The sequence below is a fragment of the Pelodiscus sinensis genome, chromosome 12, assembly GCF_052426305.1.
Source record: "Pelodiscus sinensis isolate ZL-2025 chromosome 12, ASM5242630v1, whole genome shotgun sequence".
NCBI lineage: Eukaryota > Metazoa > Chordata > Testudines > Trionychidae > Pelodiscus > Pelodiscus sinensis.
In genome coordinates, this window is record NC_143063.1 from 3,293,422 (window position 1) to 3,319,127 (window position 25,706).

General features: G+C 64.6%; 2 protein-coding genes across 4 annotated transcripts; one reads left to right on the forward strand and one right to left on the reverse strand.

Annotated features, from left to right (window-relative positions):
• Window positions 1-1,699: 1,699 nt before the first annotated feature.
• On the forward strand, window positions 1,700-10,766 carry ENKD1 (enkurin domain containing 1). 3 transcript variants are annotated; one of them, XM_089781401.1, is made up of 8 exons: window positions 1,700-1,800; window positions 5,205-5,307; window positions 5,642-5,857; window positions 6,566-6,738; window positions 7,081-7,242; window positions 7,326-7,495; window positions 8,199-8,335; window positions 8,716-10,766. In XM_089781401.1, the coding sequence occupies exons 2-8, from the start codon at window positions 5,223-5,225 to the stop codon at window positions 8,874-8,876; spliced, it is 1,104 nt and encodes a 367-aa protein (XP_089637527.1). In that variant the 5' UTR covers window positions 1,700-1,800; window positions 5,205-5,222; the 3' UTR covers window positions 8,877-10,766. The 3 variants fall into 3 exon arrangements, with proteins under 3 accessions (XP_089637527.1, XP_089637529.1, XP_089637528.1); XM_089781403.1 differs by lacking the exon at window positions 1,700-1,800 and adding an exon at window positions 3,042-3,727; XM_089781402.1 differs by lacking the exon at window positions 1,700-1,800 and adding an exon at window positions 4,119-4,971.
• On the reverse strand, window positions 10,675-25,706 carry PARD6A (par-6 family cell polarity regulator alpha). Its single transcript, XM_075940494.2, has 3 exons — window positions 25,527-25,706; window positions 23,827-24,049; window positions 10,675-11,862 (listed from the first exon to the last, which is right to left on the reverse strand). Exons 1-3 carry the CDS (start codon window positions 25,587-25,589, stop codon window positions 11,111-11,113), a joined length of 1,038 nt encoding a protein of 345 aa, XP_075796609.1. The 5' UTR covers window positions 25,590-25,706; the 3' UTR covers window positions 10,675-11,110.

Below are 25,706 nucleotides of genomic sequence, written 5' to 3' on the forward strand. Positions count from 1 at the left end.
GCCGTCAGGGCTCCAGGGTCGCTCCCCCAAGGAGGGTGGAGAGAGCAGAAGGGGCCTGCCAGCCTCCCCCCGTGGGGCAGAGCAGCTAGTGGGAATGGCTCTAAGAGCCCCAGGAACCAAGCAGGGATTTGGCGGGTGGGGGGAACGAGGGCGCAGCCTCTGCTGTGCTGGGGGTAGGAAGGAGCCAGGCAGCTAGTGTGTGTCTGCCCCGCTCCCTTCAAATCAGCAATGGGGCCGTCTGCTTCCCCTCCCCCTGCCTCCCTGCAACACCAAGCGGGGGGCGGAGGGGGGGAGAGCTGCACTTTGCATCTTCTGGGCACCAGCTCCTTCAGCCTCCCAATGCCCAAGTGAGGGGCTTGAAGTAATGAATATAAAACAATTAAGAGGCTGCTTGTTGCCTTTAGCAGCGCGGAGACCCAGGGAGGAGCCAGCGGCTGGTTCGTGTTCCCGACGCCGTTTCTCTGCTGGTCTCCCAGAACTTCAGCAAGGCACGTTGGGTTTGGTCCCGAGGCATGCTGGGAACTCATCTGGCCTCCAGCTAGTGAAGCACTTACCCCCTAACGAGTGGCCCAGGGGTCAGCGGTGCTGCCTGCAGGCAGATAGCGAACCCTCCACCCCAGTGCTTTGCCAGAGCGCTTGATCCCTCGCCCACGTGAGCCCTGTTCCACCCCTGGGGAAACCGAGGCACGGAGTGGCGCTGGACCACGACAAAGGCCACGTGGCGAGTCTGGGGCATGGTCTGGAATGGGGTCCTCGGGGCCAGTGCTCTGTGGCCCACACCTGGGGTCATTTTCCGCGGTGCCTCGGCCTCCTCCCTCCCCGTGCATTGACACCATGGCCCTGAGGCTGTGTTGGAGCTGGACCGCGCTGTTCCCTGTTTTACCTCCTACCTCTGATTCCCGGGCACCCCGCACAACGGGCCGCGGACAGAGAGAGCCCACAGCTGCAGGGTGTTGGGTTATTGTGCCAGGGGATGCCTGTCCCAGAGCACCAGCCTGGCCTCCGCGGGCTAGCGGGGAGTTGGCCTGCCCCAGGTGGATTCCACACGCTGGCTGGAGCAGCAACGGGACTCAGGGTGACCTCCCGGGCTGGGGAGGAACCTCAGTTGGAGGGAGGGTCACTTCCCTGCAGGGGCAATGGAGCCCGGCTCCCAGGACAGCTTTCCTCCCGCCCCGAGCACACATTTGGGGGGGAATTTTCAGCCCAAGCTTTGGTTCAATTTCGACCCCTACAATTGTACAAATAATTGTGCAAATAATCCCCTGGACAAAACACTGCAGCCAGCAGTGCAGGGGCAGCGTGAGACCAAGGAAGGCGTGATGTGTGGGCCTGGCCGGGTACTCAGCGGCCCTGGGGACATCAGGGGGCAAGGCGAGGCCAGCGTTGGACCAGCCGGCCCTTACAAGAATCAGGGGCTGGGGGGGCAGCGTGACATGGAGCTGGTGGCGGGTGGCTCAGAATTGGGGGGGACACAGAACTCCCTGGGGGGGAGCGTGACACAGAATTGGGGGGGCGGGGCATGGAACTAATTGGGGGGAGCGTGACACAGAATTGGGGGGCGGGGCATGGAACGATCTGGGCGACTGTGACGTGCAGCGGGGGGATATGGCAATGGGAGGGGTCACGCCCCGGCCCACTCTCGCCGGATCGGGCCCATGCCGGGTGTCGGCGCGGCCGGCAGGGGGCGCTGCGGGAGCGGCGAACTACAGCTCCCAGCAGCCCCCGCGGCCGGAAGCGTAGGTGACGCTGTTGCTAGGAGAAGCGGGGGCCGGGCCTTTAACCGCCGGAGAGCGCGAGCGGGTCAGTGCTGGGGGCGCTGTGTGGACCCCGCGCTGGGGAGGGCCGCGCGGTGGGGGGGGCTGTGCTGTGAGGGGTCGGGGGGGGGGGCTGTGCTGTGAGGGGCGGGGGGGCCGCGCTGTGGGGGGGGCTGTGCTGGGAGGGGCGGGGGGGCCGCGCGGTGGGGGGGGCTGTGCTGGGAGGGGCGGGGGGGACGCGCGGTGGGGGGGGCTGTGCTGGGAGGGGCGGGGGGGACGCGCGGGGGGGGGGCTGTGCTGGGAGGGGCGGGGGGGACGCGCGGTGGGAGGGGCTGTGCTGGGAGGGGCGGGGGGGACGCGCTGTGGGGGGGGCTGTGCTGGGAGGGGTCGGGGGGACCCGCGCTGTGGGGGGGGCTGTGCTGGGAGGGGCGGGGGGGACGCGCTGTGGGGGGGGCTGTGCTGGGAGGGGCGGGGGGCCCGCGCTGTGGGGGGGGCTGTGCTGGGAGGGGTGGGGGGGACGCGCTGTGGGGGGGGCTGTGCTGGGAGGGGCGGGGGGGACGCGCTGTGGGGGGGGCTGTGCTGTGAGGGGCGGGGGGACGCGCGGTGGGGGGGCTGTGCTGGGAGGGGCGGGGGGGACGCGCTGTGGGGGGGGCTGTGCTGGGAGGGGTCGGGGGGCCTGCGCTGTGGGGGGGGCTGTGCTGGGAGGGGTCGGGGGGGACGCGCTGTGGGGGGGGCTGTGCTGGGAGGTAACAGTCTTCAGAGGCTGGTACTTGGGGGCGCCCGAACTCAGCAGGTCTCCAAGGGCATCCCCTTCTAATGGCTTTTACAGGAGAGGTGTGGCCACTGCAGAGCCCAACCTGCAGAATTCCCTCCATTTTCATCCCCGCAATCTCTGTGCACCTGTGTTGAGGGGGAGGGGCGCTGCACACCTTGCTGTAGCCCCCCAACGTTATCCTACCTGCTTTGGCCCCAGAACACGCCACCCCCTTGTGCTTGGAGCACTGGGGGGGGGAGGATGCTGCCTCCCCAGTTGCCTCTCAAAGACTCAGTTCCCGCCTGCCATCCCTTTTGGGAGAGAGCCCATTTACCTCCTGTTCTAGGCTGTTGCCGCAGGGTGTAATTTCTGCTCATTGTGTGGAGACTTGCCTGGATTCTTGGGGACAGAAGTACCCCATTCAAAAGCCATAAATAAACTCCTGGAGATTCGGTCCATCAAAGGCTGTTAGCCAGGATGGGTAGGAATGGCGTCCCTAGTGTCTGTGTGTCAGAATCAGTGACAGGGGAGGGATCCCTTGATGATTCCCTGTTCTGTTCCTTCCCTCTGGGGCATTGGCCACTGTCAGAACACAGGACGCTGGGCTGGATGGACCTTTGGCCTGACCCAGTCTGGCTGTTCCTACGTTCTTATGTAGCACAGTTGGCCATATTTGTCTGCTCCTCTGCAGACAGGCCTTGGAGAAGGAGGGCTGTGGCCCTGTGGCAGGGCAGAGGGCCTGGGGGGACTGCAGTACCACCTTCCCACGAGAAGAGGCTGAAGGCAGAGTCCTGCTGTGTCGCGTGGTGCTCTGCATGGAGCAGCCAGTGGGGACCTAGCCACATGGCAGCTGGAGTCACGGGGGTTTGCGCCACAGAGCCAAGGGCACAGCAGGTGTAGCTTGGACACCGAAAGGGGTGGGAGAGCACCCCCTGGCAGGGGCCCCACCTCTCTTAATTGCTTATCCTCCCTAGGCTCCACGCTCATCCCCCTTCCCTGAGCTGCTTTCTGACGGCCTGGGGCCTGCTCCTGCTTTCCATGAAGCTGGGGAAATTTCTGCCCCTGAGGTGGATGGGTGCAGGCTTGGCTTCCTGTGCGATACAGTGCCCTCCCCGCTGGCTCTGAATCTGCCCTGCCTCTCCCCAGGGGGAGGGCTAATGCCAGCAGCCCCACATGGGCCCTTCTCTCTGATCTGCTGCCAGCCCATCCCGCGCTCCAGGTGGGAAAGTCACCCGGCCTCCTTTGGAAGCCTGGTTGCGCGGCTAGGCCAGGCAGCAAATACTCCATGTGCTCTAACCCTGCGGAAAGAGAATAGAAAGGGGAAGCTTGGCTAGTCTGCGGTGGGTCTTTGAGTTCCCTCGGGAGCCCGGCTGCTGCTATCACAGCCCTCCGATTGCTTTGACACTCCCTCCAAAGTCCACGGCTGTGTCTAGACTGCACCCCTTTTGCGGAAAAGGGATGCAGATTAGACACAGTGCAATTGCAAATGAAGCAGTGATTTAAATCTCCCCCGCTTCATTTGCATGAACATGGCTGCCGCTTTTTTCTAGCTCGGGGCTTTGCTGGCAAAAAGCGCCAGTCTAGACGGGGATCTTTCGGAAAATAAAGCCTTTTCCAAAAGATCCCTTATCCCTGATTTATCCCTGGGTGTGTTTTTCTAGGGATTAGCTTGGTCGAGAGACCTTGCTGGGAGGGGCAGGACTGCCAGTCCGACCCCACGGGCCAAGGGTTAGAAAGTTCATCTTGCAGAACTGGACCAGGATGCCCTGATGCCAGAGTAGGAGCATCCACAGCTGGGGCTGCTCTAGAACAGCTCTGTAACTGTCCCTGCATTTATCCCCTCTGCAGTAGCCCCTAGTGGGGGGGCGATAATTAGCTGTCTGCTAATGGTTCTCATTCTCTCAAGAGCCATACTGCTGACAGGCAGGCTTAGGCGGATTAGCCGTTCGCGTCATAGACCCTCCCATCCCTGCTCCATATCAATAATTCATCAGCTTGTAAGTGGAATCAAGGGCTCTGTTTCTCCCTGGTGCGCTGCTGTGATCTCCCTGTACATCACACCCCAGTGGGGCTGAGATGCGGGAGAAAAAGATCTTCCCGCTGGTCGGACGGACGGACGGCCTGTCTGTCCCAATGGCTGAGCTGTCCAAACGCTGCAGGTCAGGGACCCTGTGGACCTGCAGCTCTCCTGATGTCTCAGGGGGTTGATGCTGCTCCACTTGCCCAATTTATTGTGATTTTTGGAGTAGGGAGCGAGTCTCTGGGGCAAGAGCGTGTGAGCCCAGCAGGGAGACGGGTGAGGGGAGATGCTATAAGCACAGCCATGTTGGCTCAGACCAATGGTCTCTCTACCCAGTGTCCCATTGTCCAACAGTGGCCAATACCAGGTGCGTCAGAGGGAAAGAACAGAACTAGATCAGTTGACTGAGTGACCCGTCCTGTTGCCTGCTCCTAGCTCGGCAGGTACTGCAGCAAACGGGGGCGCTCGGGGGCAGAGGGGCAGCGCTGGTCATGGAGGCCTGCAGCTTGATCCATGTCTAGACGGATGGGATCCCTTGGCCTGCAGGGTGACAATGTTCTCTCTAGTGGGATGTCGCCCCAGCGAAGAGCACTGGCCCCGACGTATTTAAAATCTTCACCGTGGCTGGGGAACGGTTCCCCAGAAAACACTATCTGGTTTCTGTCCCCCATGGCAGCTGCAGAGCCTGGCCGAGATGTCTGAGGGGCCTTCCAGGATCTCGGGGCCCATCCCTCCCGACCCCACACTCTTCCCGGACTATTACAAACGCCCCCTGTCAGGTGAGAGCCAGCGATGCATGGATGGGGTCCTGCATAATCGTGGGTGGCTAGTGCAGGTGAAGGCCTTCCCTTCCCTAGCCTCTGTTGGCTGCACAGTTCCTGGATCTGTGGAGGGGCAGCTCTCCCCCAAAGGGTGTGGAATGGCCCTGCAGAGACATTGAGGCCCTGAGCGCTCTCAGCTCCCATCGCCTCCAGTGCCAGGAGAGGCTGATGTGAGGAGTAGGAAGTGGGGGGATGTCAATATCTGTTAAACATCCCTCTAACCAGGGTGGGGGCACCGGGGGGGAGCAAAGGGGAGGTGCCGCATGCCTTGACTCGTGCTGTCTCTCTCTAGCTCGAGGGAGGCTGGAAGGAAATGCCTTGAAGCTCGACTTCCTCTCTGGCCCGCTGGCCCCCGATCCCAGCCTGTATCCCACGTGTTACAGTGCCCGCCCTCCCCCACGTATCCGCCCCAATGGCCAGGACATCCTGGAGAAGGGGCAGATGGGGACAGTCGGGATCTTGCTGAAGCTGGAGGGGGTCTCTCTCCACAGGGAGCCGCCCCTGAAAAGTAGGTGCAATTGAGCAGGTGGGGCTGACGGGCAGGATAGAATGAAGGCTTGAACTGGTGCAGAGGCAAGGGTTTAGGATGGGGATTTGTGTGGGGCCTCACCCTGACTCCGGCCTGGAGTATGGAAAACATGGGAGTGAGCCTGTGGAACTCCCTGCCATATGATGGAGGCCAAGAGCCAAGTAGATCCCAGGTGGTTTTCCTGGTACGTGGCTAATGGGAACAGCTCTGGGGAGTGCCTGGGATAGGCAGAGAACTTGAGAACTGCCCAGGGGAAGGTTAAAGGGTGACTTGGTTGCAGTCTCTAGTTACCTACATGGGAACAAATGGGCTTGTCAGTGTAGCAGGAAATCCAGTGGCTGGAAGATGAAGCCAGAGGGAGTTGGGGAGGAAGGTATAAATTTGTCCCCAGGGAGAGTAATTAGCCTTTGGAACAACCACCCGAGGGTAGAATCCACCACGGGTGAGTCTTAACTCAAAGGTGGCTGTTTTCGAGCAGCTGCTCTTGGAGTTACTCCAGCAAAGCCAGTGTCTTGGTGTGCTAACAAGGGGTTCTGGGGGAAGGGATCCGGCTGGCACACAGGGAGGGGATCCGCTTGCTGCTGTTTGCAGTGAAGGGAGCCGCTTCGCTGAGAGAGGCCCTGGTCATGGTGCCAAGGGGCTCAGCAGGGCCTGCTGGTGAAAGCCGTGTCTCGCCGGGGCGTGCAGGGCGCGAGTGCAAGGACCACGAGAAGGAGAATGTGAGGCGGATGCGGGAGATCCAGAGGAGGTGCAAGGAGAAGGAGCTGGCGCGGGAGCACAGCCAGCCCAAACCCATGAAGGCCCTGTGGAAATCCCAGAAGTATGAGAATGTGGAGTCCAAGGTGAAGGCCAAACTGCAGGTACCTGCACACAGCGGCATCACAAAAAGACTAGAGAGAATTCCTTTGTCTCAGGGGCATTCTAGTCCCTGCCGCGGCCGGCTGCAGCGTGAAGCCGGGCCTGGCTGGGGCCACTCGACACACTGTGTGTGATGTTCTAAATGCACCGGCACGCCCATGGATTCCTCTCTCGTGCTACAGTGTCACTCCATTGAACGCAGTGGAGATTTCCCCAGGCAGGGTCGTGTCTCCCCTGCCAGCTGAGTTCCCTGCCTGGAGGAGACGTTCCCCGCACGTGCAGCGGTAGAGTCTGGGGTCGCCCCTCGGCCCTGGAGCTCCTGCTATGTGGTTTGCCTTTCGCAGGAGAGCTCTCCCCCGCCCAACCCGGAGTCTCAGAACTTCCTGAGGGCATATTCCCGCTGCGGCTCCGGGGTCCAGCCACGCCGGTCGCTGTCGCCCAGCCCTGCCATGTCCAGAGCAGTGCCAGACGCAGCAGCTGCAGGAGTGCAGGGCGCAGATGCCAAGGTGAGGCTCCATGTCCCCGGGGGCTCCCAGCACACCATCTCGCTCGCTTCCCTGGCCTTTCATGCTGCCCCCTTCCCTTCCAGATCCAGGTGGAAGGCATCAGTGTCGACTTTGTCAGCCACAACGCCCGCACGGCCAAGCGGGCCCCCCTGCGGCGCTCGCGCTCGCTGCAGTCGCTGGCCGAGGCCCTGGAGCAGAAGCGCCGAGAGCAGGAGGAGTACAACGCCAAGCAGAAGGGCCACGTGCCCCAGTAGTAAGTGGGTGCCTGCCGGGTGGGAAACGGTGCCACTGTGCGCAGGGCAGCTGGGCCAGGCTCGCTGGCCGGGAAGGCTGCACAGCGTGGCCCAGCGGCTCCGCTCCTTGTGGGCGCTCAGCCCTGCAGGAAAGGGGTGCCAAAGGGACTTAGGAGCCTCAGTCTCCTCGGGGCCTGAGTAACTTCCCCTGAGTGCCACCCATTGTCCCACGATGGCCAGGATGGGATAGATCCCAGCTCCCCGTGCACCTGGGCAGTGGCTTGGCTGATTGCTGTGTCGTAGGGCTGGCCACAGGAGGCAGAGCCTCTCGCTCTGTCCCTGGCCCACATCCAGCGTGGTGCCCCTTGGGAAGGGAGTTTGGCGCGTCTGTTCAGTCCCTGCATGGCCCGGAAGTACCGCCAGGTTCTCTGTGGAGCCTTGGCCATTGGTGCTCCCAGCCCGGAGCCAAAGGGCTGCATGGAGGCATCAGGTCCTACCCGTTGCTGGCAGGGTGGTGGGTGGGAAGCTGGCACTGCCTGTGCTCTGCCTGGCTGGGGCAGAGACTCAGCGCGAGGTCTCCAGGGCTGTCGGTCACTCTGTACGGGGATAGGCACCCTACCCATCTGCTCTCCTCGTCCCAGCTAAGCCTCTTGCTCAGCATCGTCCTGCCCCTGGGCACCTGGCCCTCGCCCCGTGTGCTGACGCCCCCTCTTCCCTGGGCAGCCTGCTGGAGCGGAAGGATCGCTGGCGCAGGGAGCTGGAGGAACGGCAGCGGAACCTGCCCGACCCTGACATGCCCCCGGGTCACACCATGATGCCAGAGAGCGAGCGGCTGGAAACTCTCAACAACCTGAAGCAGAGTAAGGGGAGAACCATTCGCTCCCGCCACAGGGGCCTCCCCAGACGGGTGGGAGGGATGAGCCTGGCCTCAGCCACAGGGTGGCGCTCTTCTCGAGTCCATGCATGGCAGGTGGGTCACAGATCCCCTTGAGACTGGCACCTGGTGGGCTGAGGTACCGTGGAGTGAGCCCCGACATCCCTGGAGAGTCAGGCTCCCACCCTGGCCTGGCCTCTCTGCCTCACAATATTCCCAGGCTGGTAGCACGAAGGGGCGTCTCCCTCCCCCCTGGACCTTTGTGGGGCTGCAGCAGGTTGCGTGAGCAGCGGCTCCGCGCGATGCCCAGTGGACTGATCTCTGGCAGCTGAGAGCCCGCCCCTCACCTGCCCCTTCCCCCGGCAGGCCAGGAGCAGCTGGTGAAGGAGCTGGTGCTGCTGCCAGTGCGGGCAGACACCCTGAGCATTCAGAAGCGGCGGGTGGAGCTGGAGCAGAAGCTGTCGCAGATGGATGAGGCCCTCAAAATCTTCTCCCGGCCCAAGGTCTTTGTCAGGCTGGACTCCTGAGTGGGGGGGAACTTGCAAGCTGATTCCTGGGGCCAGGGAGAGTTCCTGCCCCCAGCTGCAGAGGGTGGTGGCACCGAGCAAGCCCAAGGGATGCCAGCGGGGCACTGGTGTCCAGGCAGTGCCCAACCTGTGACTGGGGGAGGCTGCGGGGGAGGAGGGGGGCGCAACTGCCTTGCTGACATGGACTGATGTTCTAGTGCCACCACCTGGCACCCTCCGTCCCATCCGCCTGCCTCCTAGGCTGGAGTCGCAGGGGGCGCGTGGGCAGAGTCTGAGCACGAAGTGGGCTGCGGAGGGTGTGACACAGCCAGGCCCTGCGCTCGCTCCCCTTGCTAGCCGCTGCTGCAGGCCTGTCTCAGCTGCTGCGACGCTTGGCGCCCACAAAGCAACGGGGCAGGAGAAGCAGACAGGAGCCAGCACGGGGGGTTGGTAGGAATTGTGTGTGGATGGGGCGGGGAGCTGCTTTGTGCTCAGCTCCAAGGGCTGCCGGTGCACTGGGGGAGGGGAGACACTGGAGCTGGCTCTGCGCTGGCTGATGGGGGGCCATGCATGGCTGGGTGCTGTGGGCCCCAGGAGCCCAGGGACAGAGGGCCCCTCTGTGCACACCTGGTGCCAGATGCTGCCACTCTCCAGCTGGCATAGTGAGGCCACCAGGGACCCCCCACAGCTGACCGCCTCCCTGCAGGACTTCAGTGGGTGCTGCCCCCTGGTGGGGAGAGACGGAGACTTTCCCTTCCCGGGGTGGGGGCCTGCCCCTGCCCTGCAGTGCTAAGGTGCCAGCACAGGTGGGCCTGCTTCTAGGGCAGGGGCAGTCTGCAGGAATCCCTTCCCAGCATGCATCTGTGCTCCTCCCACCTGAATGGAAGAGCCTGGCTCGGCTTGCGAGCTGTTCCCGCTGCCCAGCCCATAGGGCGCAGTGCATCTGCCCCCAGGTTTCTGTCAAGCCCACGCTCGGAGAAGGGGCCCTGGGCCTGGCTAAGGGGCCTGCCCCCTGGCTGGAGAACATAAATGCTCAGGCCTCCATACAGCTGTCAAGGCTAGCTGTGAGGGAAGGCCATTTCCCTAGGGGTGGGGAAGCGCTAGGAGGATGGGTTCCCTAGGGAGCAGCTGGAATCACCCTCCCTAGAAGTGTTTAAGGCCTGGCTTGACTAAGCCCTGGCTGGGATGATTGAGCAGGGGGTTGGACTCAGGTGTCTCCTGGGGTCTGTTGGAACCAGACAGTCCCGGCTGCCGGGGAGGCAGGAAGACACCCTGGCAAGGAGAGGTGACAGGTGCTGTGCCCCCCGCATGCGGGAACTAGGGGTATGAGGTGGACAGGGCACCAGATGGCCCTGGGCCATGGCTGCTCAGTGCAGAGAGGACCTGCCTGATGCTGCTGGCTCCAGCAGCTGAGCCATAGGCAGGCGGGGGTGGGGGAAATAGGGGCAGCACCGGGCCCCCCTAGCACAAATCCCCATCGTGACACATGACTTGTGCGGGGGAGGAGGGTTGGCAGACCCTAGTGCCCTCACTCTGAGGAGATACCCAGGCCCTGCCAGGTGGGAAGGGGCAGACAGCACTGCACAGGGCTGTGCCCCGGGGGGCCCTAGTGTGGCACTTACCTGGCACCAGAACATGTCCCTGCAGGGGGCAGGGGCTGGGGCAACTCTTCCCCTCATTCCGGGCAGCCCTGCCCACTGGGTCAGGGCAGTGCTGGCTCCAGAAAGCAGCGGCCCCAGGGGTCGGAGCGCAGTTCAAGGGGCCTGCAGCCCTCTCTCCTGCCCCACCCCGCCCTGCGCAGCCAGAGCAGAGCGAGTGCTTTCTAGAAAAGGTTTAATAGCCCGGCGCAATATATTAACTTATGATGCATATTTCCATAAAACAATTAAAAAACATTTGATTGGAAGGAAAGGGGGAGTCTGGGGCCCGCCGCGGGGCCGCGTCTCGTCCGTCATTTCCCCACAGACGGGGATGGGGCTTGGGCCCCAAGTCTCCACTCCCAGCTGCCACCCTTCCTGCGGTGGCAAGAGCCTGAGGCAGTGCCCCCAGGCCTGGCAGAGCCCAGCTGCATGGGAGCATCAGCCGCACCCCGACAGTGGTGCCCAGCGGCCTGGCACTGCTGGAGCAGAGACGAGCAGACCGGCTGTGGCACGGCCCGGACGGCAGATGGAGCCCTCCGGTGTCACCCCGCCCTGCAGCCAATCCCAGCACCGCAAGCGGCCCCTGGGCTGCTGCCCAACGTCCCAGCCGGCGCTCTAGAGCGTGAGCAGCGTGCCGTCTTCCTGCAGGCTGCCCCGGCGGCTGCCGTTGGTGCTGGCGAGCGAGTGCAGGGAGCCAGGCAGCACCACGCCCCGCGGGCAGCCCTTGTCCAGGAAGCCGCCGTTGGGGTAGCGGGCGGCACCGTCGCTCTCGATCACCAGGTCCCCGTCCTCGTCGCTCTCGCCCTCGGCCGTGCTGTAGTGGCTCAGGTACTGGGAGGCGGGGCTGGGCGTGCTGTCCGTGGAGACGCCCGAGCTGCCCGAGGCTTTGCTGCTGCGGATGACGTTGTTGCGCTGGTTGGCCGGCTTGACGGTGACGATGAGGTTGTGGCTGTTGGCCACCATCATGTCCGTCACCTGGTCCAGCGACTTGCCGGCCACATCGATGCCATTCACCTCCAGGATCTCATCGCTGATGGCCAGCAGCCCCGTGCTCTCGGCCAGCCCGCCCTTCACCAGGCGGGAGATGAAGATCCCGGGCACCTTCTCCACGCCCTGCGGGGCCACGCGCACGCTCACGCCGTCGCGGATGTAGAAGCCCAGCGGCTTGTCGGAGCCGTGCTTGTGCAGCCGGACGCGCCGGTGCGTCTCGGGCAGGATGTCCACGTCGATGATGGAGGAGATCTGCCGGAAGTCCTGGGGCAGGCCGATCAGCAGCTGCGGCTTGGCCCGGTGGTGTGCCGGCCGCAGCAGCCCCTTCTTCTTCCGCTGCAGGGAGTTGGAGGCGAAGACGCTGGAGTCGGCTTCCGCTGCAGGGACAAGGAGAGCACCTGGGTCAGCCAGGAACCCACCTGCCTTCCAGACAGCACCCCAGCTGGGAGGGCAGAGCCTTGGACGGCCCCGGACCCACAACCAGCTGCCCCCATACAGTTTGGAACTCCCACCCCACGGCCCCTCTCAGCCCAGCACTGCAGACACCCCTCACTCCCGCCCTGCAGCCCCTCTCAGCCCAGCACTGCTGGCACCCCTCACTCCCGCCCCTCAGCCCAGCACTGCAGACACCCCTCACTCCCGCCCTGCAGCCCCTCTCAGCCCAGCACTGCTGACACCCCTCACTCCCGCCCTGCAGCCCCTCTCAGCCCAGCACTGCTGACACCCCTCACTCCCGCCCCACAGCCCCTCTCAGCCCAGCACTGCTGACACCCCTCACTCCCGCCCTGCAGCCCCTCTCAGCCCAGCACTGCTGACACCCCTCACTCCCGCCCCTCACTCCCGCCCTGCAGCCCCTCTCAGCCCAGCACTGCTGACACCCCTCACTCCCGCCCTGCAGCCCCTCTCAGCCCAGCACTGCTGACACCCCTCACTCCCGCCCCACAGCCCCTCTCAGCCCAGCACTGCTGACACCCCTCACTCCCGCCCCACAGCCCCTCTCAGCCCAGCACTGCTGGCACCCCTCACTCCCGCCCCACAGCCCCTCTCAGCCCAGCACTGCTGACACCCCTCACTCCCGCCCTGCAGCCCCTCTCAGCCCAGCACTGCTGACACCCCTCACTCCCGCCCCACAGCCCCTCTCAGCCCAGCACTGCTGACACCCCTCACTCCCGCCCCGCAGCCCCTCTCAGCCCAGCACTGCTGGCACCCCTCACTCCCGCCCCGCAGCCCCTCTCAGCCCAGCACTGCTGACACCCCTCACTCCCGCCCCTCAGCCCAGCACTGCTGACACCCCTCACTCCCGCCCCACGGCCCCTCTCAGCCCAGCACTGCTGACACCCCTCACTCCCGCCCCTCAGCCCAGCACTGCTGACACCCCTCACTCCCGCCCCACGGCCCCTCTCAGCCCAGCACTGCTGTCACCCCTCACTCCCGCCCCTCAGCCCAGCACTGCTGACACCCCTCACTCCCGCCCCGCAGCCCCTCTCAGCCCAGCACTGCTGACACCCCTCACTCCCGCCCCGCAGCCCCTCTCAGCCCAGCACTGCTGACACCCCTCACTCCCGCCCCGCAGCCCCTCTCAGCCCAGCACTGCTGACACCCCTCACTCCCGCCCCGCAGCCCCTCTCAGCCCAGCACTGCTGACACCCCTCACTCCCGCCTCTCAGCCCAGCACTGCTGACACCCCTCACTCCCGCCCCGCAGCCCCTCTCAGCCCAGCACTGCTGACACCCCTCACTCCCGCAGCCCCCCTCAGCCCAGCACTGCTGGCACCCCTCACTCCCGCCCCACGGCCCCTCTCAGCCCAGCACTGCTGACACCCCTCACTCCCGCCCCACAGCCCCTCTCAGCCCAGCACTGCTGACACCCCTCACTCCCGCCCCACAGCCCCTCTCAGCCCAGCACTGCTGACACCCCTCACTCCCGCCCTACAGCCCAGCTGGCACCCCTCACTTCCACCTCACAGCCCAGCACTGCTGGCACCCCTCACTCCCACCCTGCAGCCCCTCTCAGCCCAGCACTGCTGACACCCCTCACTCCCGCCCCACAGCCCCTCTCAGCCCAGCACTGCTGGCACCCCTCACTCCCACTCCGCAGCCCAGCCAGCGCCCCTCACCCCTGCCCTGCAGCCTATCCCTCCCTGTGGCCCCTGCCAGCCCTGGGCTCCCTCTTCCCCTGCTGACTTGGGGCCTGGGCGCTCTCTGGATGGAGACCCACATGCCCCGAGGTGGCTGGATGTTTCTCCACGTATCACAGTCACCAGTGGGGCCAAGGACGAGATGCCCATGTTTGTGCCCTGGGCACCCCCCCAGAGACCTTGGCAGCCGCTCCAGAGCGCAGAGCTGCCCTCGCCAGCGTCAGGTGTGTCCTACCAGCCAGGGGCTGTGCAGTCACTGGTAGCCAGACACCGGGGCACCCTGACTGGGCAGGGGGATCTGACCCCGGGCACTCTGGTCTGCCAACCGGACCAGCCCCACCGAGACTTCTGCTGAGCCCTAGTGCCAGTGTCCTCCCCCTACTCCCCCTCAGCTGGAACCCCCCCCAATCCCCCCACCCTCACCAAACTCACCCAGCATGAGCTCCCCTCGCAGGCCTGGAAGCCTCTGATAAGAGCGGGGGCTGGGGAGAGGGGAAGGCTGGTTTGGGAAGCCCCCCTTGGGATCCCAGCTCTCAGGAGAAGCCCTGGGGAGCAGGGCAGAGGGGGATCCACCCAGCCTACCCCAAGGGAGCAGAGCGGAGGGTTTCTCCCTGCCTGGGCAGCCGTGCGTGTTGAGGCCCCAAGCTCCCTGGCAGCCGGGCTGTTGGATTAGTGCAGCTTGGCCAGGCCTGAGCAGCTCCCCAGCTCTGCCTTGTGCGGGGGGGTCACCCTGCCAGGCCCCACTGGGCCATGTGCTGCCCCAGGCTGGGGTGACGGGAGACAGCCCTGCCTGCTCCACACGGCAGAAGCTGGGGACCCCCCACCCCATTCCCTGCCCCTCCACTTTCCTTCCCCTCCCACCCATCCCCCTAAACCCCCGCACCCCAGTTAGGAGAGGCCCCGGAGTTCTGCCTCGGGCCCTCTTGGCTCACAAGCTGGGCTGCACCTTCGCCCCGGGCTCCAGCCCATCCCCCGCTCCACTGCACTGCAGCCCCTCCCCGTGCCCTGCCCCAGAGGAGCCTGTGCCCACGGCCCCATGGATTATCTGCCCTCTGCAGCCCCCAACGTGCTCTGGGGCCATGGCTGCTCTCCCCAGTGGTGATGGGACCCTTAAACCCCAAGGAACCAGGGTGCAGGCAGCTGCCAAGCCAGGCCCCACCGCCCCCCCTTCACAAGCAGAGTCAGCCAGGCCGGGCCAGACCACAGGTCCATCCAGCCCAGGGGCCTGTCCGCCAGCAGCGGCCATGCCAGGTGCCCCAGAGGGAGTGAGCAGAGCAGGGATCCCTCCCGTCGCCCATTCCCAGCCTCTGACACACAGAGGCCAGGGCCCCCAGCCTGGCTAACAGCCACTGATGGACCCTCTCTCCATGAATCTATCCAGCTCTTTTAGGAAGCCTGTTATAGTCCTGGCCTCCACCACATCCTCCGGCGAGGAGTTCCACAGGCTGACTGTGCACCCAGCGAAGAAAAAAAACCTTCCTTTTGTTTTTTAAACCTGCTACCTAGTAATTTCATTTGGCAACCCCGAGTTCTTGTCTTCCCCTGCCCACATCCCCGTTCCACCCCGCCCACCCAAACTAGGGCAGCAGCACCCCACAGAATGGGCCTGGCCTCCGGCTAGGCAGGGAGCTGGCCGCACTCTGCTCCTGGCTCCCCCCACCACGTGTCTGGCTGCCCCCGCCACAGCTCCCGCTGCCCAGACTGACTAGCCGGTCATGCAGCCCGACGCCACGGCTGGGGGCAGGATGTTCTCCCCTCACCCCCTCTCTGAGGGAGAAGCCGGCATTGGCCCAGGGCTTTGCAGACTCCCGGGGCAGCATGTCCCCTCCCTCCATGCAGCGAGCCCAGGGTGACCTCTGCTCTGCCCCCACATGCTGTGGCTACAGGGCGGGGCCTGCCAACACGGGGGAGCAGGAGCCGGCCAGGGGGATTACACGGCATGTGCCAGGCTGGGATTAGAGGAATCTGAATAACTCGGCCTTAATCGGACCACGAGTCGTGCCCCACCGGGTTAACCCTTCAGCTGCCAGGCCAGGCCACCCACACACCAGCTAGGCCTCTTCATCTCCAGCAGGTGCCCATGTTTCCTCCTGCGTGTCCCCGTAATGCAGGGCGGAGGCCAGGCTGGGAGCTAATCGCCCCCAGGAGATCCGGCCCAAGAGAAGCTGGGGAGAGATGAGCTCAGACCCGCTGCCCCATGAGACTGGCAGCTTGCAGCCAACCCTCGCCCCAGAGCTAGGGCCAAGCCACTGGTGCCCCCAGACCAGCCAGGCAGCTTGCCCCATCGATACCCATCTCCACACTGGCGCCCAGTCCCAGCGGCTGACTCTAGGGCCAGGGAGACTCCAGTCCCCCTGAGCCAGCCAGTCTGGGCAGAGATCCTCCGGCAAGGAGCAGAGCACGCTGGGGTCTCCCAGAGCCGCCCCTTGCTGGCCATGCCAACTGATGCCAGCTTGGAGCAGCGCTTGGTGCCCGGCCAGCTGCCACTGTCGGGGCCCATGAGCAAAGCCAAGGAGGTGCCCCCCTCCCCCACAGGGCAGCAGGTGCCGAGGGGCTGGGGCCAGGGCCAGTAGCCCCCGCATGGCCTCGGGTACCAGCCAGAGCCCGGATCACAGAGCCCGCCGGGCCTGGAGATGCTGCCTTAGGAGTTACATGTGGCCCTGCTCCCACAGGCTGGCACATGCTGGACACCCAGGTGCCACCGGCCCGGGGAGAGGGGCAGCAACACGAATCCTGCGCAAACCAGGCTCCTCCCACAGGTCTCTAGTCCCCAGCGTGTGCCCCAGCCCCCTCCCGAGGCAGATGTGGGGGGGGGGGGAGAGAACAGGGCTGAGCTGGGGTGGAGAGCCCCCCCCCATAGCTAATGACACCCCAGGCTTCAACTCTGGCACAGCTGCCATGGGCTGACGGGCCCGGAGCTTTCAGGCTCATCCAGCGAACCCTAGTACCACAACAGGGGCAGAAGAGCGCCTCCTACAGGCACACAGCCCTGCCTGCAGCACAGCGCCCCTAGTATCCACTGGGGCACTGCATCCAGCAGTGAGACTCCCCAAGTGACTGACACCACAGCACCCCCTAGCACCTCACTGGGGCACTGCATCCAGCAATGAGACCCCCCCCCCCCAGGGACTGACACCACAGCGCCCCCTAGCACCTCACTGGGGCACTGCATCCAGCAATGAGACCCCCCCCCCAGGGACTGACACCACAGCACCCCCTAGCACCTCACTGGGGCACTGCATCCAGCAATGAGACACCCCCCCCCAGGGACTGACACCACAGCGCCCCCTAGCACCTCACTGGGGCACTGCATCCAGCAATGAGACCCCCCCCCCCCAGGGACTGACACCACAGCACCCCCTAGCACCTCACTGGGGCACTGCATCCAGCAATGAGACACCCCCCCCCAGGGACTGACACCACAGCGCCCCCTAGCACCTCACTGGGGCACTGCATCCAGCAATGAGACACCCCCCCCCAGGGACTAACACCACAGCGCCCCCTAGTACCCACTGGGGCACTGCAGCCGGCAGTGAGACACGCCCCCCCAGGGACTGACACCACAGCGCCCCCTAGTACCCACTGGGGCACTGCAGCCGGCAGTGAGACCCCCCCCCCAGGGACTGACACCACAGCGCCCCCTAGTACCCACTGGGGTACTACAGCCAGCAGTGAGACCCCCCCAGGGACTGACACCACAGCGCCCCCTAGTACCCACTGGGGCACTGCAGCCAGCAATGAGACCCCCCCCAGGACTGACACCACAGCGCCCCCTAGTACCCACTGGGGTACTACAGCCAGCAGTGAGACGACCCCCCCCCAGGGACTGACACCACAGCGCCCCCTAGTACCCACTGGGGCACTGCAGCCAGCAGTGAGACACCTCCCAGGGACTAACACCACAGCGCCCCCTAGCACCTCACTGGGGCACTGCATCCAGCAATGAGACCCCCCCCAGGACTGACACCACAGCGCCCCCTAGTACCCACTGGGGTACTACAGCCAGCAGTGAGACCCCCCCAGGGACTGACACCACAGCGCCCCCTAGTACCCACTGGGGTACTACAGCCAGCAGTGAGACACCTCCCAGGGACTAACACCACAGCGCCCCCTAGCACCCACTGGGGCACTGCATCCAGCAATGAGACCCCCCCCCGGGACTGACACCACAGCGCCCCCTAGCACCTCACTGGGGTACTACAGCCAGCAGTGAGACACCTCCCAGGGACTGACACCACAGCGCCCCCTAGTACCCACTGGGGTACTACAGCCAGCAGTGAGACACCTCCTAGGGACTAACACCACAGCGCCCCCTAGCACCCACTGGGGCACTGCATCCAGCAATGAGACCCCCCCCCAGGGACTGACACCACAGCGCCCCCTAGCACCTCACTGGGGTACTACAGCCAGCAGTGAGACACCTCCCAGGGACTGACACCACAGTGCCCCCTAGTACCCACTGGGGTACTACAGCCAGCAGTGAGACACGTCCCAGGGACTAACACCACAGCGCCCCCTAGTACCCACTGGGGCAATGCAGGCAGCAGTGAGACCCCCCCCCATGGACTGACACCACAGCGCCCCCTAGCACCTCACTGGGGCACTACAGCCGGCAGTGAGACACCTCCCAGGGACTAACACCACAGCGCCCCCTACCCATCTCCCTGAGGCACTGCAGCCGGCAGTGAGGACCCCCCCCCCACCTCCCAGGGACTGACACCTCGGGTGGGGGAAGGTGAGCGCCTAGGCCAGGCCGGGCAGGGTCAGCTCCTGGGGCCCTGCTGCAGACTCCTGGCTGAGCTGCGCGTGTCTCTCCCGGCGCCCGCAGGGGCTGGCTGGCTATAAATATCTCGCTGTGCGCACACCACACTGTATTTTTAGCCCAGGAGTCTCTGCAAGGCCTTTCCCAGCTATTCTGGGCGCGGTTCCCTGCTGCTGCCTGAGTCACCGGTAGATGCGAGCAGCCCAGCACCACCTCAGGGACAGCTGCCTCCGTGGCACTGGGGCAGGCCAAGCCCCCCACGGAGCCAAGCAGGGCGGCCTGGCTGCCCCCACCGACACCACAAGCCAGAATCCACGTGCACACAACAGAGCCAGGGCCGCCAGCTCTTCCCCCCACCCCCCCGGGCTCCACCGTTCCAGCAGCCACCCACAGGGCACCTGGCCCACAAGGCGGAAGTGGACAGGTGGCCCCACATCACAGAAGCCTTCCTTGGCCATAGAGGGGGGTCTCCCCAACCCAATGTTACTGCCTCCAGCCTGAGCTCCATGTGGGGGAGCACCGGCTGGGCCTGGGAGCCACTGGGACAGGACAGGGGACTTCCGCCGACACCGCCTCACCCCCGGCCCCTCAGAGCAGCAGTGCTGCACCAGCCGAGCCAAGGACTGGGACACCGGAGAGCTGGGCTCTGCTCCTGACCTGCTGGGGGAGCTGGGGAAAGTCACAGCCCTCCCTAGTGCCTCAGTTTCCCAGGTGTGAGGTGGCAATAGCAATCCTGCCCTTCCCAGGAAGCTGCCAGAGCCCTCTTTAAAAGGGGAACAAAGAGGCCCCGGGGGATTACAGACAAACCAGGCTCGTTTTGGTACCGGCGGCGACACAGGTTAAACCTCCTAAATCCGGGACTCGCTGGTCCGGCAACACCCGTGGTCAGAGAGCACCAGCGCTGGAGAGTGCGAGTCAGCCAAGAGATCCCTGCCTGGACTCCATCAGCTGTGGCTGGGGCCACATCCCAGGGACCCCTGGCCGGGCGGGGCAGCAGGGGGACTGGTGAGCCCTGTTCCAGGGAGAGGCAGCGGGCAGGGACCACCCCGATCTAGCAAAGTCCCTCATTCGGGACATGTCAGGTCCCATGGGTGCCGGACCAGGGGGTCCAACCTCTATTGGAACAAACTGTCAGTGGGTTTATAGGCACTGAGGGTTCCAAGGAACAGCAGGCATGGATTTGTCCAGAACAAGCCAAGCCAAACCAAGCTCATTTCTGTCTTTGGTCAGCAACTCTGTCAAAGTTTCCTCTAATCTTTCCCTTCCACGTGGGGAATTTTTCCATCCACATGTGGAATAATTTTTTCTATGTGCACCCACACACGTGCACCACCAGTAGAAACAAGAACCTACCTGTGGGCATTCGGCTAACCAGCTGGGTGGCTTTTGACTCCCCCAAGGGGCCGCACAAGCACCCGCCTTATAGGGAACACTGCTACAAAAATTCAGGACAAATGGGAGAATTGGTCTGAAAGCAGCAAAACGCAATTCAAGAGACACACGTGCCGCGTGTTACACGTAGGCAGGAGGACAAATCCCGCGCACAGACCCAGAACGGGGACTCGCTGGGGACAGGACAAGCAGCAAAGGGTTGGAGATTAGGAGGCGTTGCCTGTCAGGGTGCTGAAGCACGGGGACAAATTGCCCAGGGAGGCTGTGGAATCTCCCTCGCGGGAGGTTTTGAAGAGCAGGCTGGGCAGAGCCCTGTCAAGCCGGGTTGGGCTAGGCTCACGGGGCGCTGCCTCGGCGCATGTCCCTTCCAGCCCGACAGGAAGCCAGGAGAGCAGGCACTGGGTTCCTCTCCACCGCAGGGACCACCCCACATGCCTCTGGGGGAACTAAGAGCACAGATGGGGCAGAAGCAGAGTCGCTCCGCCCCACGCCTGGAGTGACACAGGCAGGCGCTGAGGGCAGGCGCTACACCTCCCGGAGCGAGGGGGCAGTGCCTCAGATGGCCAGAGGTCCCCCAGCGACACCTCCGGGGCCCACTGAGCAGATGGGAACCCGGGCAGGGCTCTCACCACTGAGATCACCAGGGCCTACCCCACCACCCGGCTGCCAAGGGCAGAGCAGGCCTCAGAGACAGAGTCCGAGGCTGGCAGGGCAGGGCGAAGCCTTGCGTCCCTCCCCACCCCACCCCCATGAACAGGGTGGGGGGAGCGCTGCCTCAGAAGGAAACCCCTTCCCCCTCACACAGCAGCTTCCCTTTCCCACGGCTCTGCGCCCTCCAGGCCTTCATCACGGCCCTAATTCCCAACAGTCGCTGCCCATTTCCGGCCTGGGCTCGCCCCAGGCTTCGCCTCCGCCCGACCCCAGCTGGGGGAGACCACGGATCAAGCAGGCCTGGTTCCATCTCGTCTCAGCCTGCGGATCCCAGTTCGATCTCCGGAGCCAGCTCGCCCACCCCTGAAAGGCAGCCCGCTCTGGGGTGGGACACGACTGCTGCTTCGCGGCAGTGCGGACAGGGGAGTCCTGCACCCCCGAGGCCACAGGGGACGCCTGGGCAGGCAGGCGGCTGCGATTTAAGGGCCGTGTCGCGGACCTCCAAGGCAGTTTTAAGTCTCATGCTGCTCAGGGAACGTGCTCTGGTCTGACACAGCCCCCCCCCCCCCACAAGCTCAGGAAGCCCCTGGCTGGACCCAGCTGCTTAGCAGGATCACAGGTCCGGAGGGGGGGTGTCTAGCTGCCGTTTTTCACGGTGTATCCCCAGCGAGGGGTGCAGCCGGGGTGCCCTGCACGTCCATCCCACGCTCCAGATCCAACAGCACTTCCGGTCTTTCCTGGCACTCCCAGGACCAGGCGCCCCGGTGCCAACCTTGCACCAGAGGCAGGACCAGAGGCCCCTGCTTAGGTGGGGCAGACCCCATCACCCACTGCCAGGACGCGGTCACTTCGGGGCTAGTGACACACCTCAGCCCCACCCCTGCCAGGACTTAGATGGGAATCTCTAAAGGGGGGGGGTGGATGCTGCCCAGATCTGGGCCAGCGTCAGCTCCCGCTGAGCCTGGAGAGGAACCGGATGCTGCTAAAATCCCCCATCGGCAGCTGCCAGACACCTCTCCCTCCCCTGGAGCGAGGGGGGCCAGAATCTCCCGCCCCTCTTATCTCTGCTGCTCGGAGCAGGCAGCCCATGCAGGGGGGCGGGTAGAGGCTCCCACGCCTTCACTTTCAGGGCTTTCCTAGAGCCCATGACTCAGCCTGCCCAGGCTCAGCTCAAGAGAGAGCGCCGGCTGAGGAGAGGGAGGGGGGTGGCAGCCTGGTGAGCCTGGCTTGAAGGCACCCTGCCTAGCGGAGCCCCACGGAAGCCGCCAGCCTGCCCCCAAGCCCGTTCTCCAGGCAGCGGGCACCTGACACCGGGTTTAGGTCTGTTCACACACGGCCGTGACGCGCCCGCCCGCTCTCCGCGGGTGATCGCAGGTGGCGGGGGAGCCTGGGCCCAGCTGTGCCTGCCCTGGGGAACGGGGGGCTGCGTTAGCGCCTCCAGTGCCGGGACTGCAATTGGGAGCAGGTCACTGCCCTGCTCCGTGCCTCAGTTTCCCCAAACTGGGCTGGCCTCAGCTCACCGGGGGCCAGACTGGCTCAGAAGGCAGGGGCTAGAGAAGGGCCAAGAATTAAACATGGGCTCTGTCTTGTGCATGCCCTGAGCTCTTATCTTCTCCTCTCCCTCAGTAGCTGGTGGTAAGCCCTCACCCCCGGAGCGTGCACCGGGGCGCTCCCCAAAGGGGTTAGGACCTGGCTTCTGAGGAGGACTCAGATCTGAGCGCCTTAACAGCACAGGGCTGCCTGGAGACCCCTCCTCCTCTTGTCTGTGCATGGGGGCAGATGACTGGCTACCCCAAGCCGTCTAGGACTCTCAGGGGGCTGGAAGGGACAGCAGGGGAAAATTACCAGCCCTTCAGCTGGCTTGGGGCATCATTTTTACCAAGAGCACCAGTGGCCCACGCTGCAGGCACAAGCGGGGAGGATGTTTGGCCGTTCCATAAGCATCGCTCGCGGAGAGCACTACTCCAACCAACGCAGCCCTACAGAGCCCTGTGCTGCCCGGCTGCACGTGATCTGTAAAGACCCACTAGCCCGGTAGCTAGAATCACGGCATTTGTCAAGGACTAAATCTAGCTGGCGCTTAAGTATCACAATCCTCCCGGCAGGGGCGACTGGATAGGATCGCCACCGCTGCTTTGTACCAGTGAGCTGCGCTTGCTCCACCCCAGAGGAAGCCGCATTCCAGCACCGACCCCAGCCTCCCCAGTGCCTGCTAGCAGGAGACCACTGGAAACACTCCAAGACCCTTGCAGAGGAGAGACATTCTGGGCAGGCAGCAGGTTCCCCATAGGTTTGCGTGTATATCTCAAGTTTTGCTCTTATGACCTGCGAATGAATGAACAAATGGACCATTCCTACGTGGGGAACATGTGCCCATCTCTGGGGCGGAGCACTGTTACTGCCGCCCATCACACCACAACAAGAACGGTGAGGGGGGGAGATACGAGTTAGTCCCTGTGGAAGAGACCAGCTGCTTTCCAGGAACAACGTGTTCTGGGATTGAATTCCCCATGCAGGACAGCAGAGCGTTAAGGCTGCAGGATTTTAACTCTCCGGTATTACGGGTGCTCTCTGGGTAAGCGACTTTGGCTTGCAGAACCCGTGAGCCAAAGCGGCCGGTTCACAGCCCAGCCTCAGAGGTCAGGGTAGTTCCTGAAACACTCCCTACAGGCAGTGTTCCCTGTAAAGTGGGCACTTGTGCGTTCGCTCTGGAGAAATTCAAACGCTGTCCAGCTGATTAGCACAGCTCCCTTTTTTTGTTTCTACTGGTGGTGCACAGCCACACATGCTTCAGTGCACATAAAATTTATTCTGCACATGGATGAAAAAAAGTGGATGGAAAAGATTAGCGAGAACACTGCTTATAGAACACAGTTACTGCCGTCACTGGGGACAGGGCTACAAACTGACATTTTAGTAGAGCCTACACAAACTTTCCCACAGAGCCAGGCTTTCAGCAATGCAGTGGCAGGCGCAAGGAATAAACCGAGTTGTGGAGCATCCAGAGAATTCTCCCTCTTTGAATTTTTTTTAAGAGGTCCACTCTAGGCTGGCCCTCCTATATGCAAGACAAGGGAAAAGCCCAGCCATCCAAGCACAGGAACGGTCCCAGCTAACCGCTCCCATCAGAGCCAGTAGGATACGATTCACCTGTGGAACACAGGGCCAGCTGGCTGGGATTTCCCATGCAGCAAGAGATCCCAACACGGGTGGTGGGCCGGAGGCGGCAGCATTCAGCTGAAATGCCCGGGCATGGATACACGGCAAAGTTTCACCAAACAGGCAGCAGCGGGGCTGCTATCGAGTGCTCTGGCAGAGCAAGTGAACCCATTTCCTTTGCCACTCGACGGAAGCTCGCAGCCAGGCAAGGAACCCGAGGCCTCGGCGGCCCGGACTTACCCCTCTTCTGGATGATGATGCGGAGCAGCGGGTTGGCCGAGGAGAGGGCCTTGTGGTAGTTGTCGTCGTTGTTGATGGGCAGCAAGTCCCCGTGAACGTCCGTGTACCCCAGCAGCACGTCCACGCAAGGGATCTGATGGACTGTCTGGATCAGCCGGTAGAACTCCTGGAAGCCGCCCGCGCTGGAGCGCTTCATGGCAAAGCGGCGGAACTCAGCGTCAAACTGGGGGCAAGAGGCGGGGTCAGGGCCACGTGAGAGCAACTGGCTGGCGGGGGAGTCAGGGGCCCCAGACTCAGCAAGGAGCTGCCAGCCGGGTTCCCCCGTTCCCTAGGCACTTCCTGAGGCTCCACGAGGAAGCTTCATGTACAGGCCACAGGGATCAGTTGGGGGCTCTGAAGACAGACGCCACATGGCCCACCCCTAGGAGCCCTGCGCTTCACCCCAAAAACCTAACGCCTGGCTCCTTCCCTCCCCACACCAATTCACGGCTGCACTGGGGTCTAGAGGCCAAGGATCTGCCTGGACCTCGCGTGGCAGAGCCGTGGGAAGAGAGGTGCCACTGGGACCAGCTGGCCCTGCAGATCGGGGGGCTGGACTGGGTGCATCAGAGCGGACACGCGCCCAGTTCATGCCGGGGGCACTGCCCCCGCACTCGGCCATGTCTAGGCACCGTGTATGTCCTTGCCCAAAATTACTCAGCAAGGCAGAGCAAACAGACGTGGGGATACAAACTACATCCCCTCCCTCTCTGCAGCCCTGCTCCCCACCACACAGTGCTGATGCATAAACAGTGGGGCAGCGCCCCCCCCGGCTTTACCCAGACCCCCCTGACCAACCGTAAGCCTGGCACATGCAGATGCCAGGAGGCAAGTCCACGGCACCTTTCCACGAGGAGCAGCGGCCCGGACAGCCGCTGAGCGGCAGGGCTGTCTGCGGAGTCCTGCCCTCGGGCCCACGCTGCCGCCTGGAGGAGCCCCGGGGCCAGAGGCAACACTGAGGTCTACCCAGCGCAGGCGGGGAACCCTGGGCAGGTGGGCACAGCCGTGGCAGCCAGAACCCCGGGCACTTAGCCCGGCCCGGTGCAGGGGGAGCGGCCTGGGGGAGCGGCTCTCCTCTGACAACCCAGACGGGTCCCCGGCCCAGCAGCCGCCCCCCCTTACTGCTCCCCGGGGGGAAATCACCCCCCGCCCAGAGACAAAGGGAAGCGGAGCCGGCAGGGGCGAGGCAGGGTCCTGCCGCCCCAAGCCACGCTCCGGCGGGCACAGAGGCCAGGTGGATGCCAGGAGCCCGCCAGGCCCGGCCAGGGAGCCGAAGTTTGCGGCCGGGACGCGGGGACCGGAGCTGTCAGGCTGCATCGTTGCATAACCTGCCGGCTCCGGCGGGGGCTTGGCGCCGCACCGGGCAGGCGGCCTCGTCCCGCGTCTCCGGCGGGGCGCGGGGCCCCCCCACCTCCCCGGGCTGCAGCTCCGCTGGATGCCCCGCTGGACCCTGCGCCCGGCTGGCCCCGGCCCCCCCCCCCCCCCCCGCGCCTGCACCTGGGGCCCCCCCCGCCCCCCCCGCCTGCACCTGGGGCCCCTCCCTGCACCGGGCCCCCCCCGCCTGCACCTGGGGCCCCTCCCTGCACCGGGCCCCCCCCGCCTGCACCGGGCCCCCCCTCCCTGCACCTGGGGCCGCGGGGGGGGCCGCCGGCCGGACGCACCTTGCTCTTGACCTCGATGACGGGCTCCGGGCTGCGCGCCGGGGTGCGGTGGTGCTTGGCCATGCTGGGCCGGGCTGGGCCGGGCCGGGCCCGGCTGCTCCTCCCGCCGCCTGCCCGCCCCGCACTGGCTGCGGCTCCTGCGGCCACGGGGGGTTTCACCGGCCATGACGTCACCCCCGA

What these genes read in the sequence shown, in the direction of transcription:
- ENKD1 (XM_089781401.1), top strand. Translation starts at nt 5,223, where the DNA reads ATGTCTGAGGGGCCTTCCAGGATCTCGGGGCCCATCCCTCCCGACCCC. An exon ending in AAGGGCCACGTGCCCCAGTA is followed by an intron (nt 7,496 to 8,198) that starts GTAAGTGGGTGC and finishes TTCCCTGGGCAG; the next exon opens with CCTGCTGGAGCGGAAGGATC. An exon ending in TCTCAACAACCTGAAGCAGA is followed by an intron (nt 8,336 to 8,715) that starts GTAAGGGGAGAA and finishes TTCCCCCGGCAG; the next exon opens with GCCAGGAGCAGCTGGTGAAG.
- PARD6A (XM_075940494.2), bottom strand. Translation starts at nt 25,589, where the DNA reads ATGGCCAAGCACCACCGCACCCCGGCGCGCAGCCCGGAGCCCGTCATC. An exon ending in TCATCGAGGTCAAGAGCAAG is followed by an intron (nt 24,050 to 25,526) that starts GTGCGTCCGGCC and finishes TCTTGCCCCCAG; the next exon opens with TTTGACGCTGAGTTCCGCCG. An exon ending in CATCATCATCCAGAAGAGGG is followed by an intron (nt 11,863 to 23,826) that starts GTAAGTCCGGGC and finishes TTGTCCCTGCAG; the next exon opens with CGGAAGCCGACTCCAGCGTC.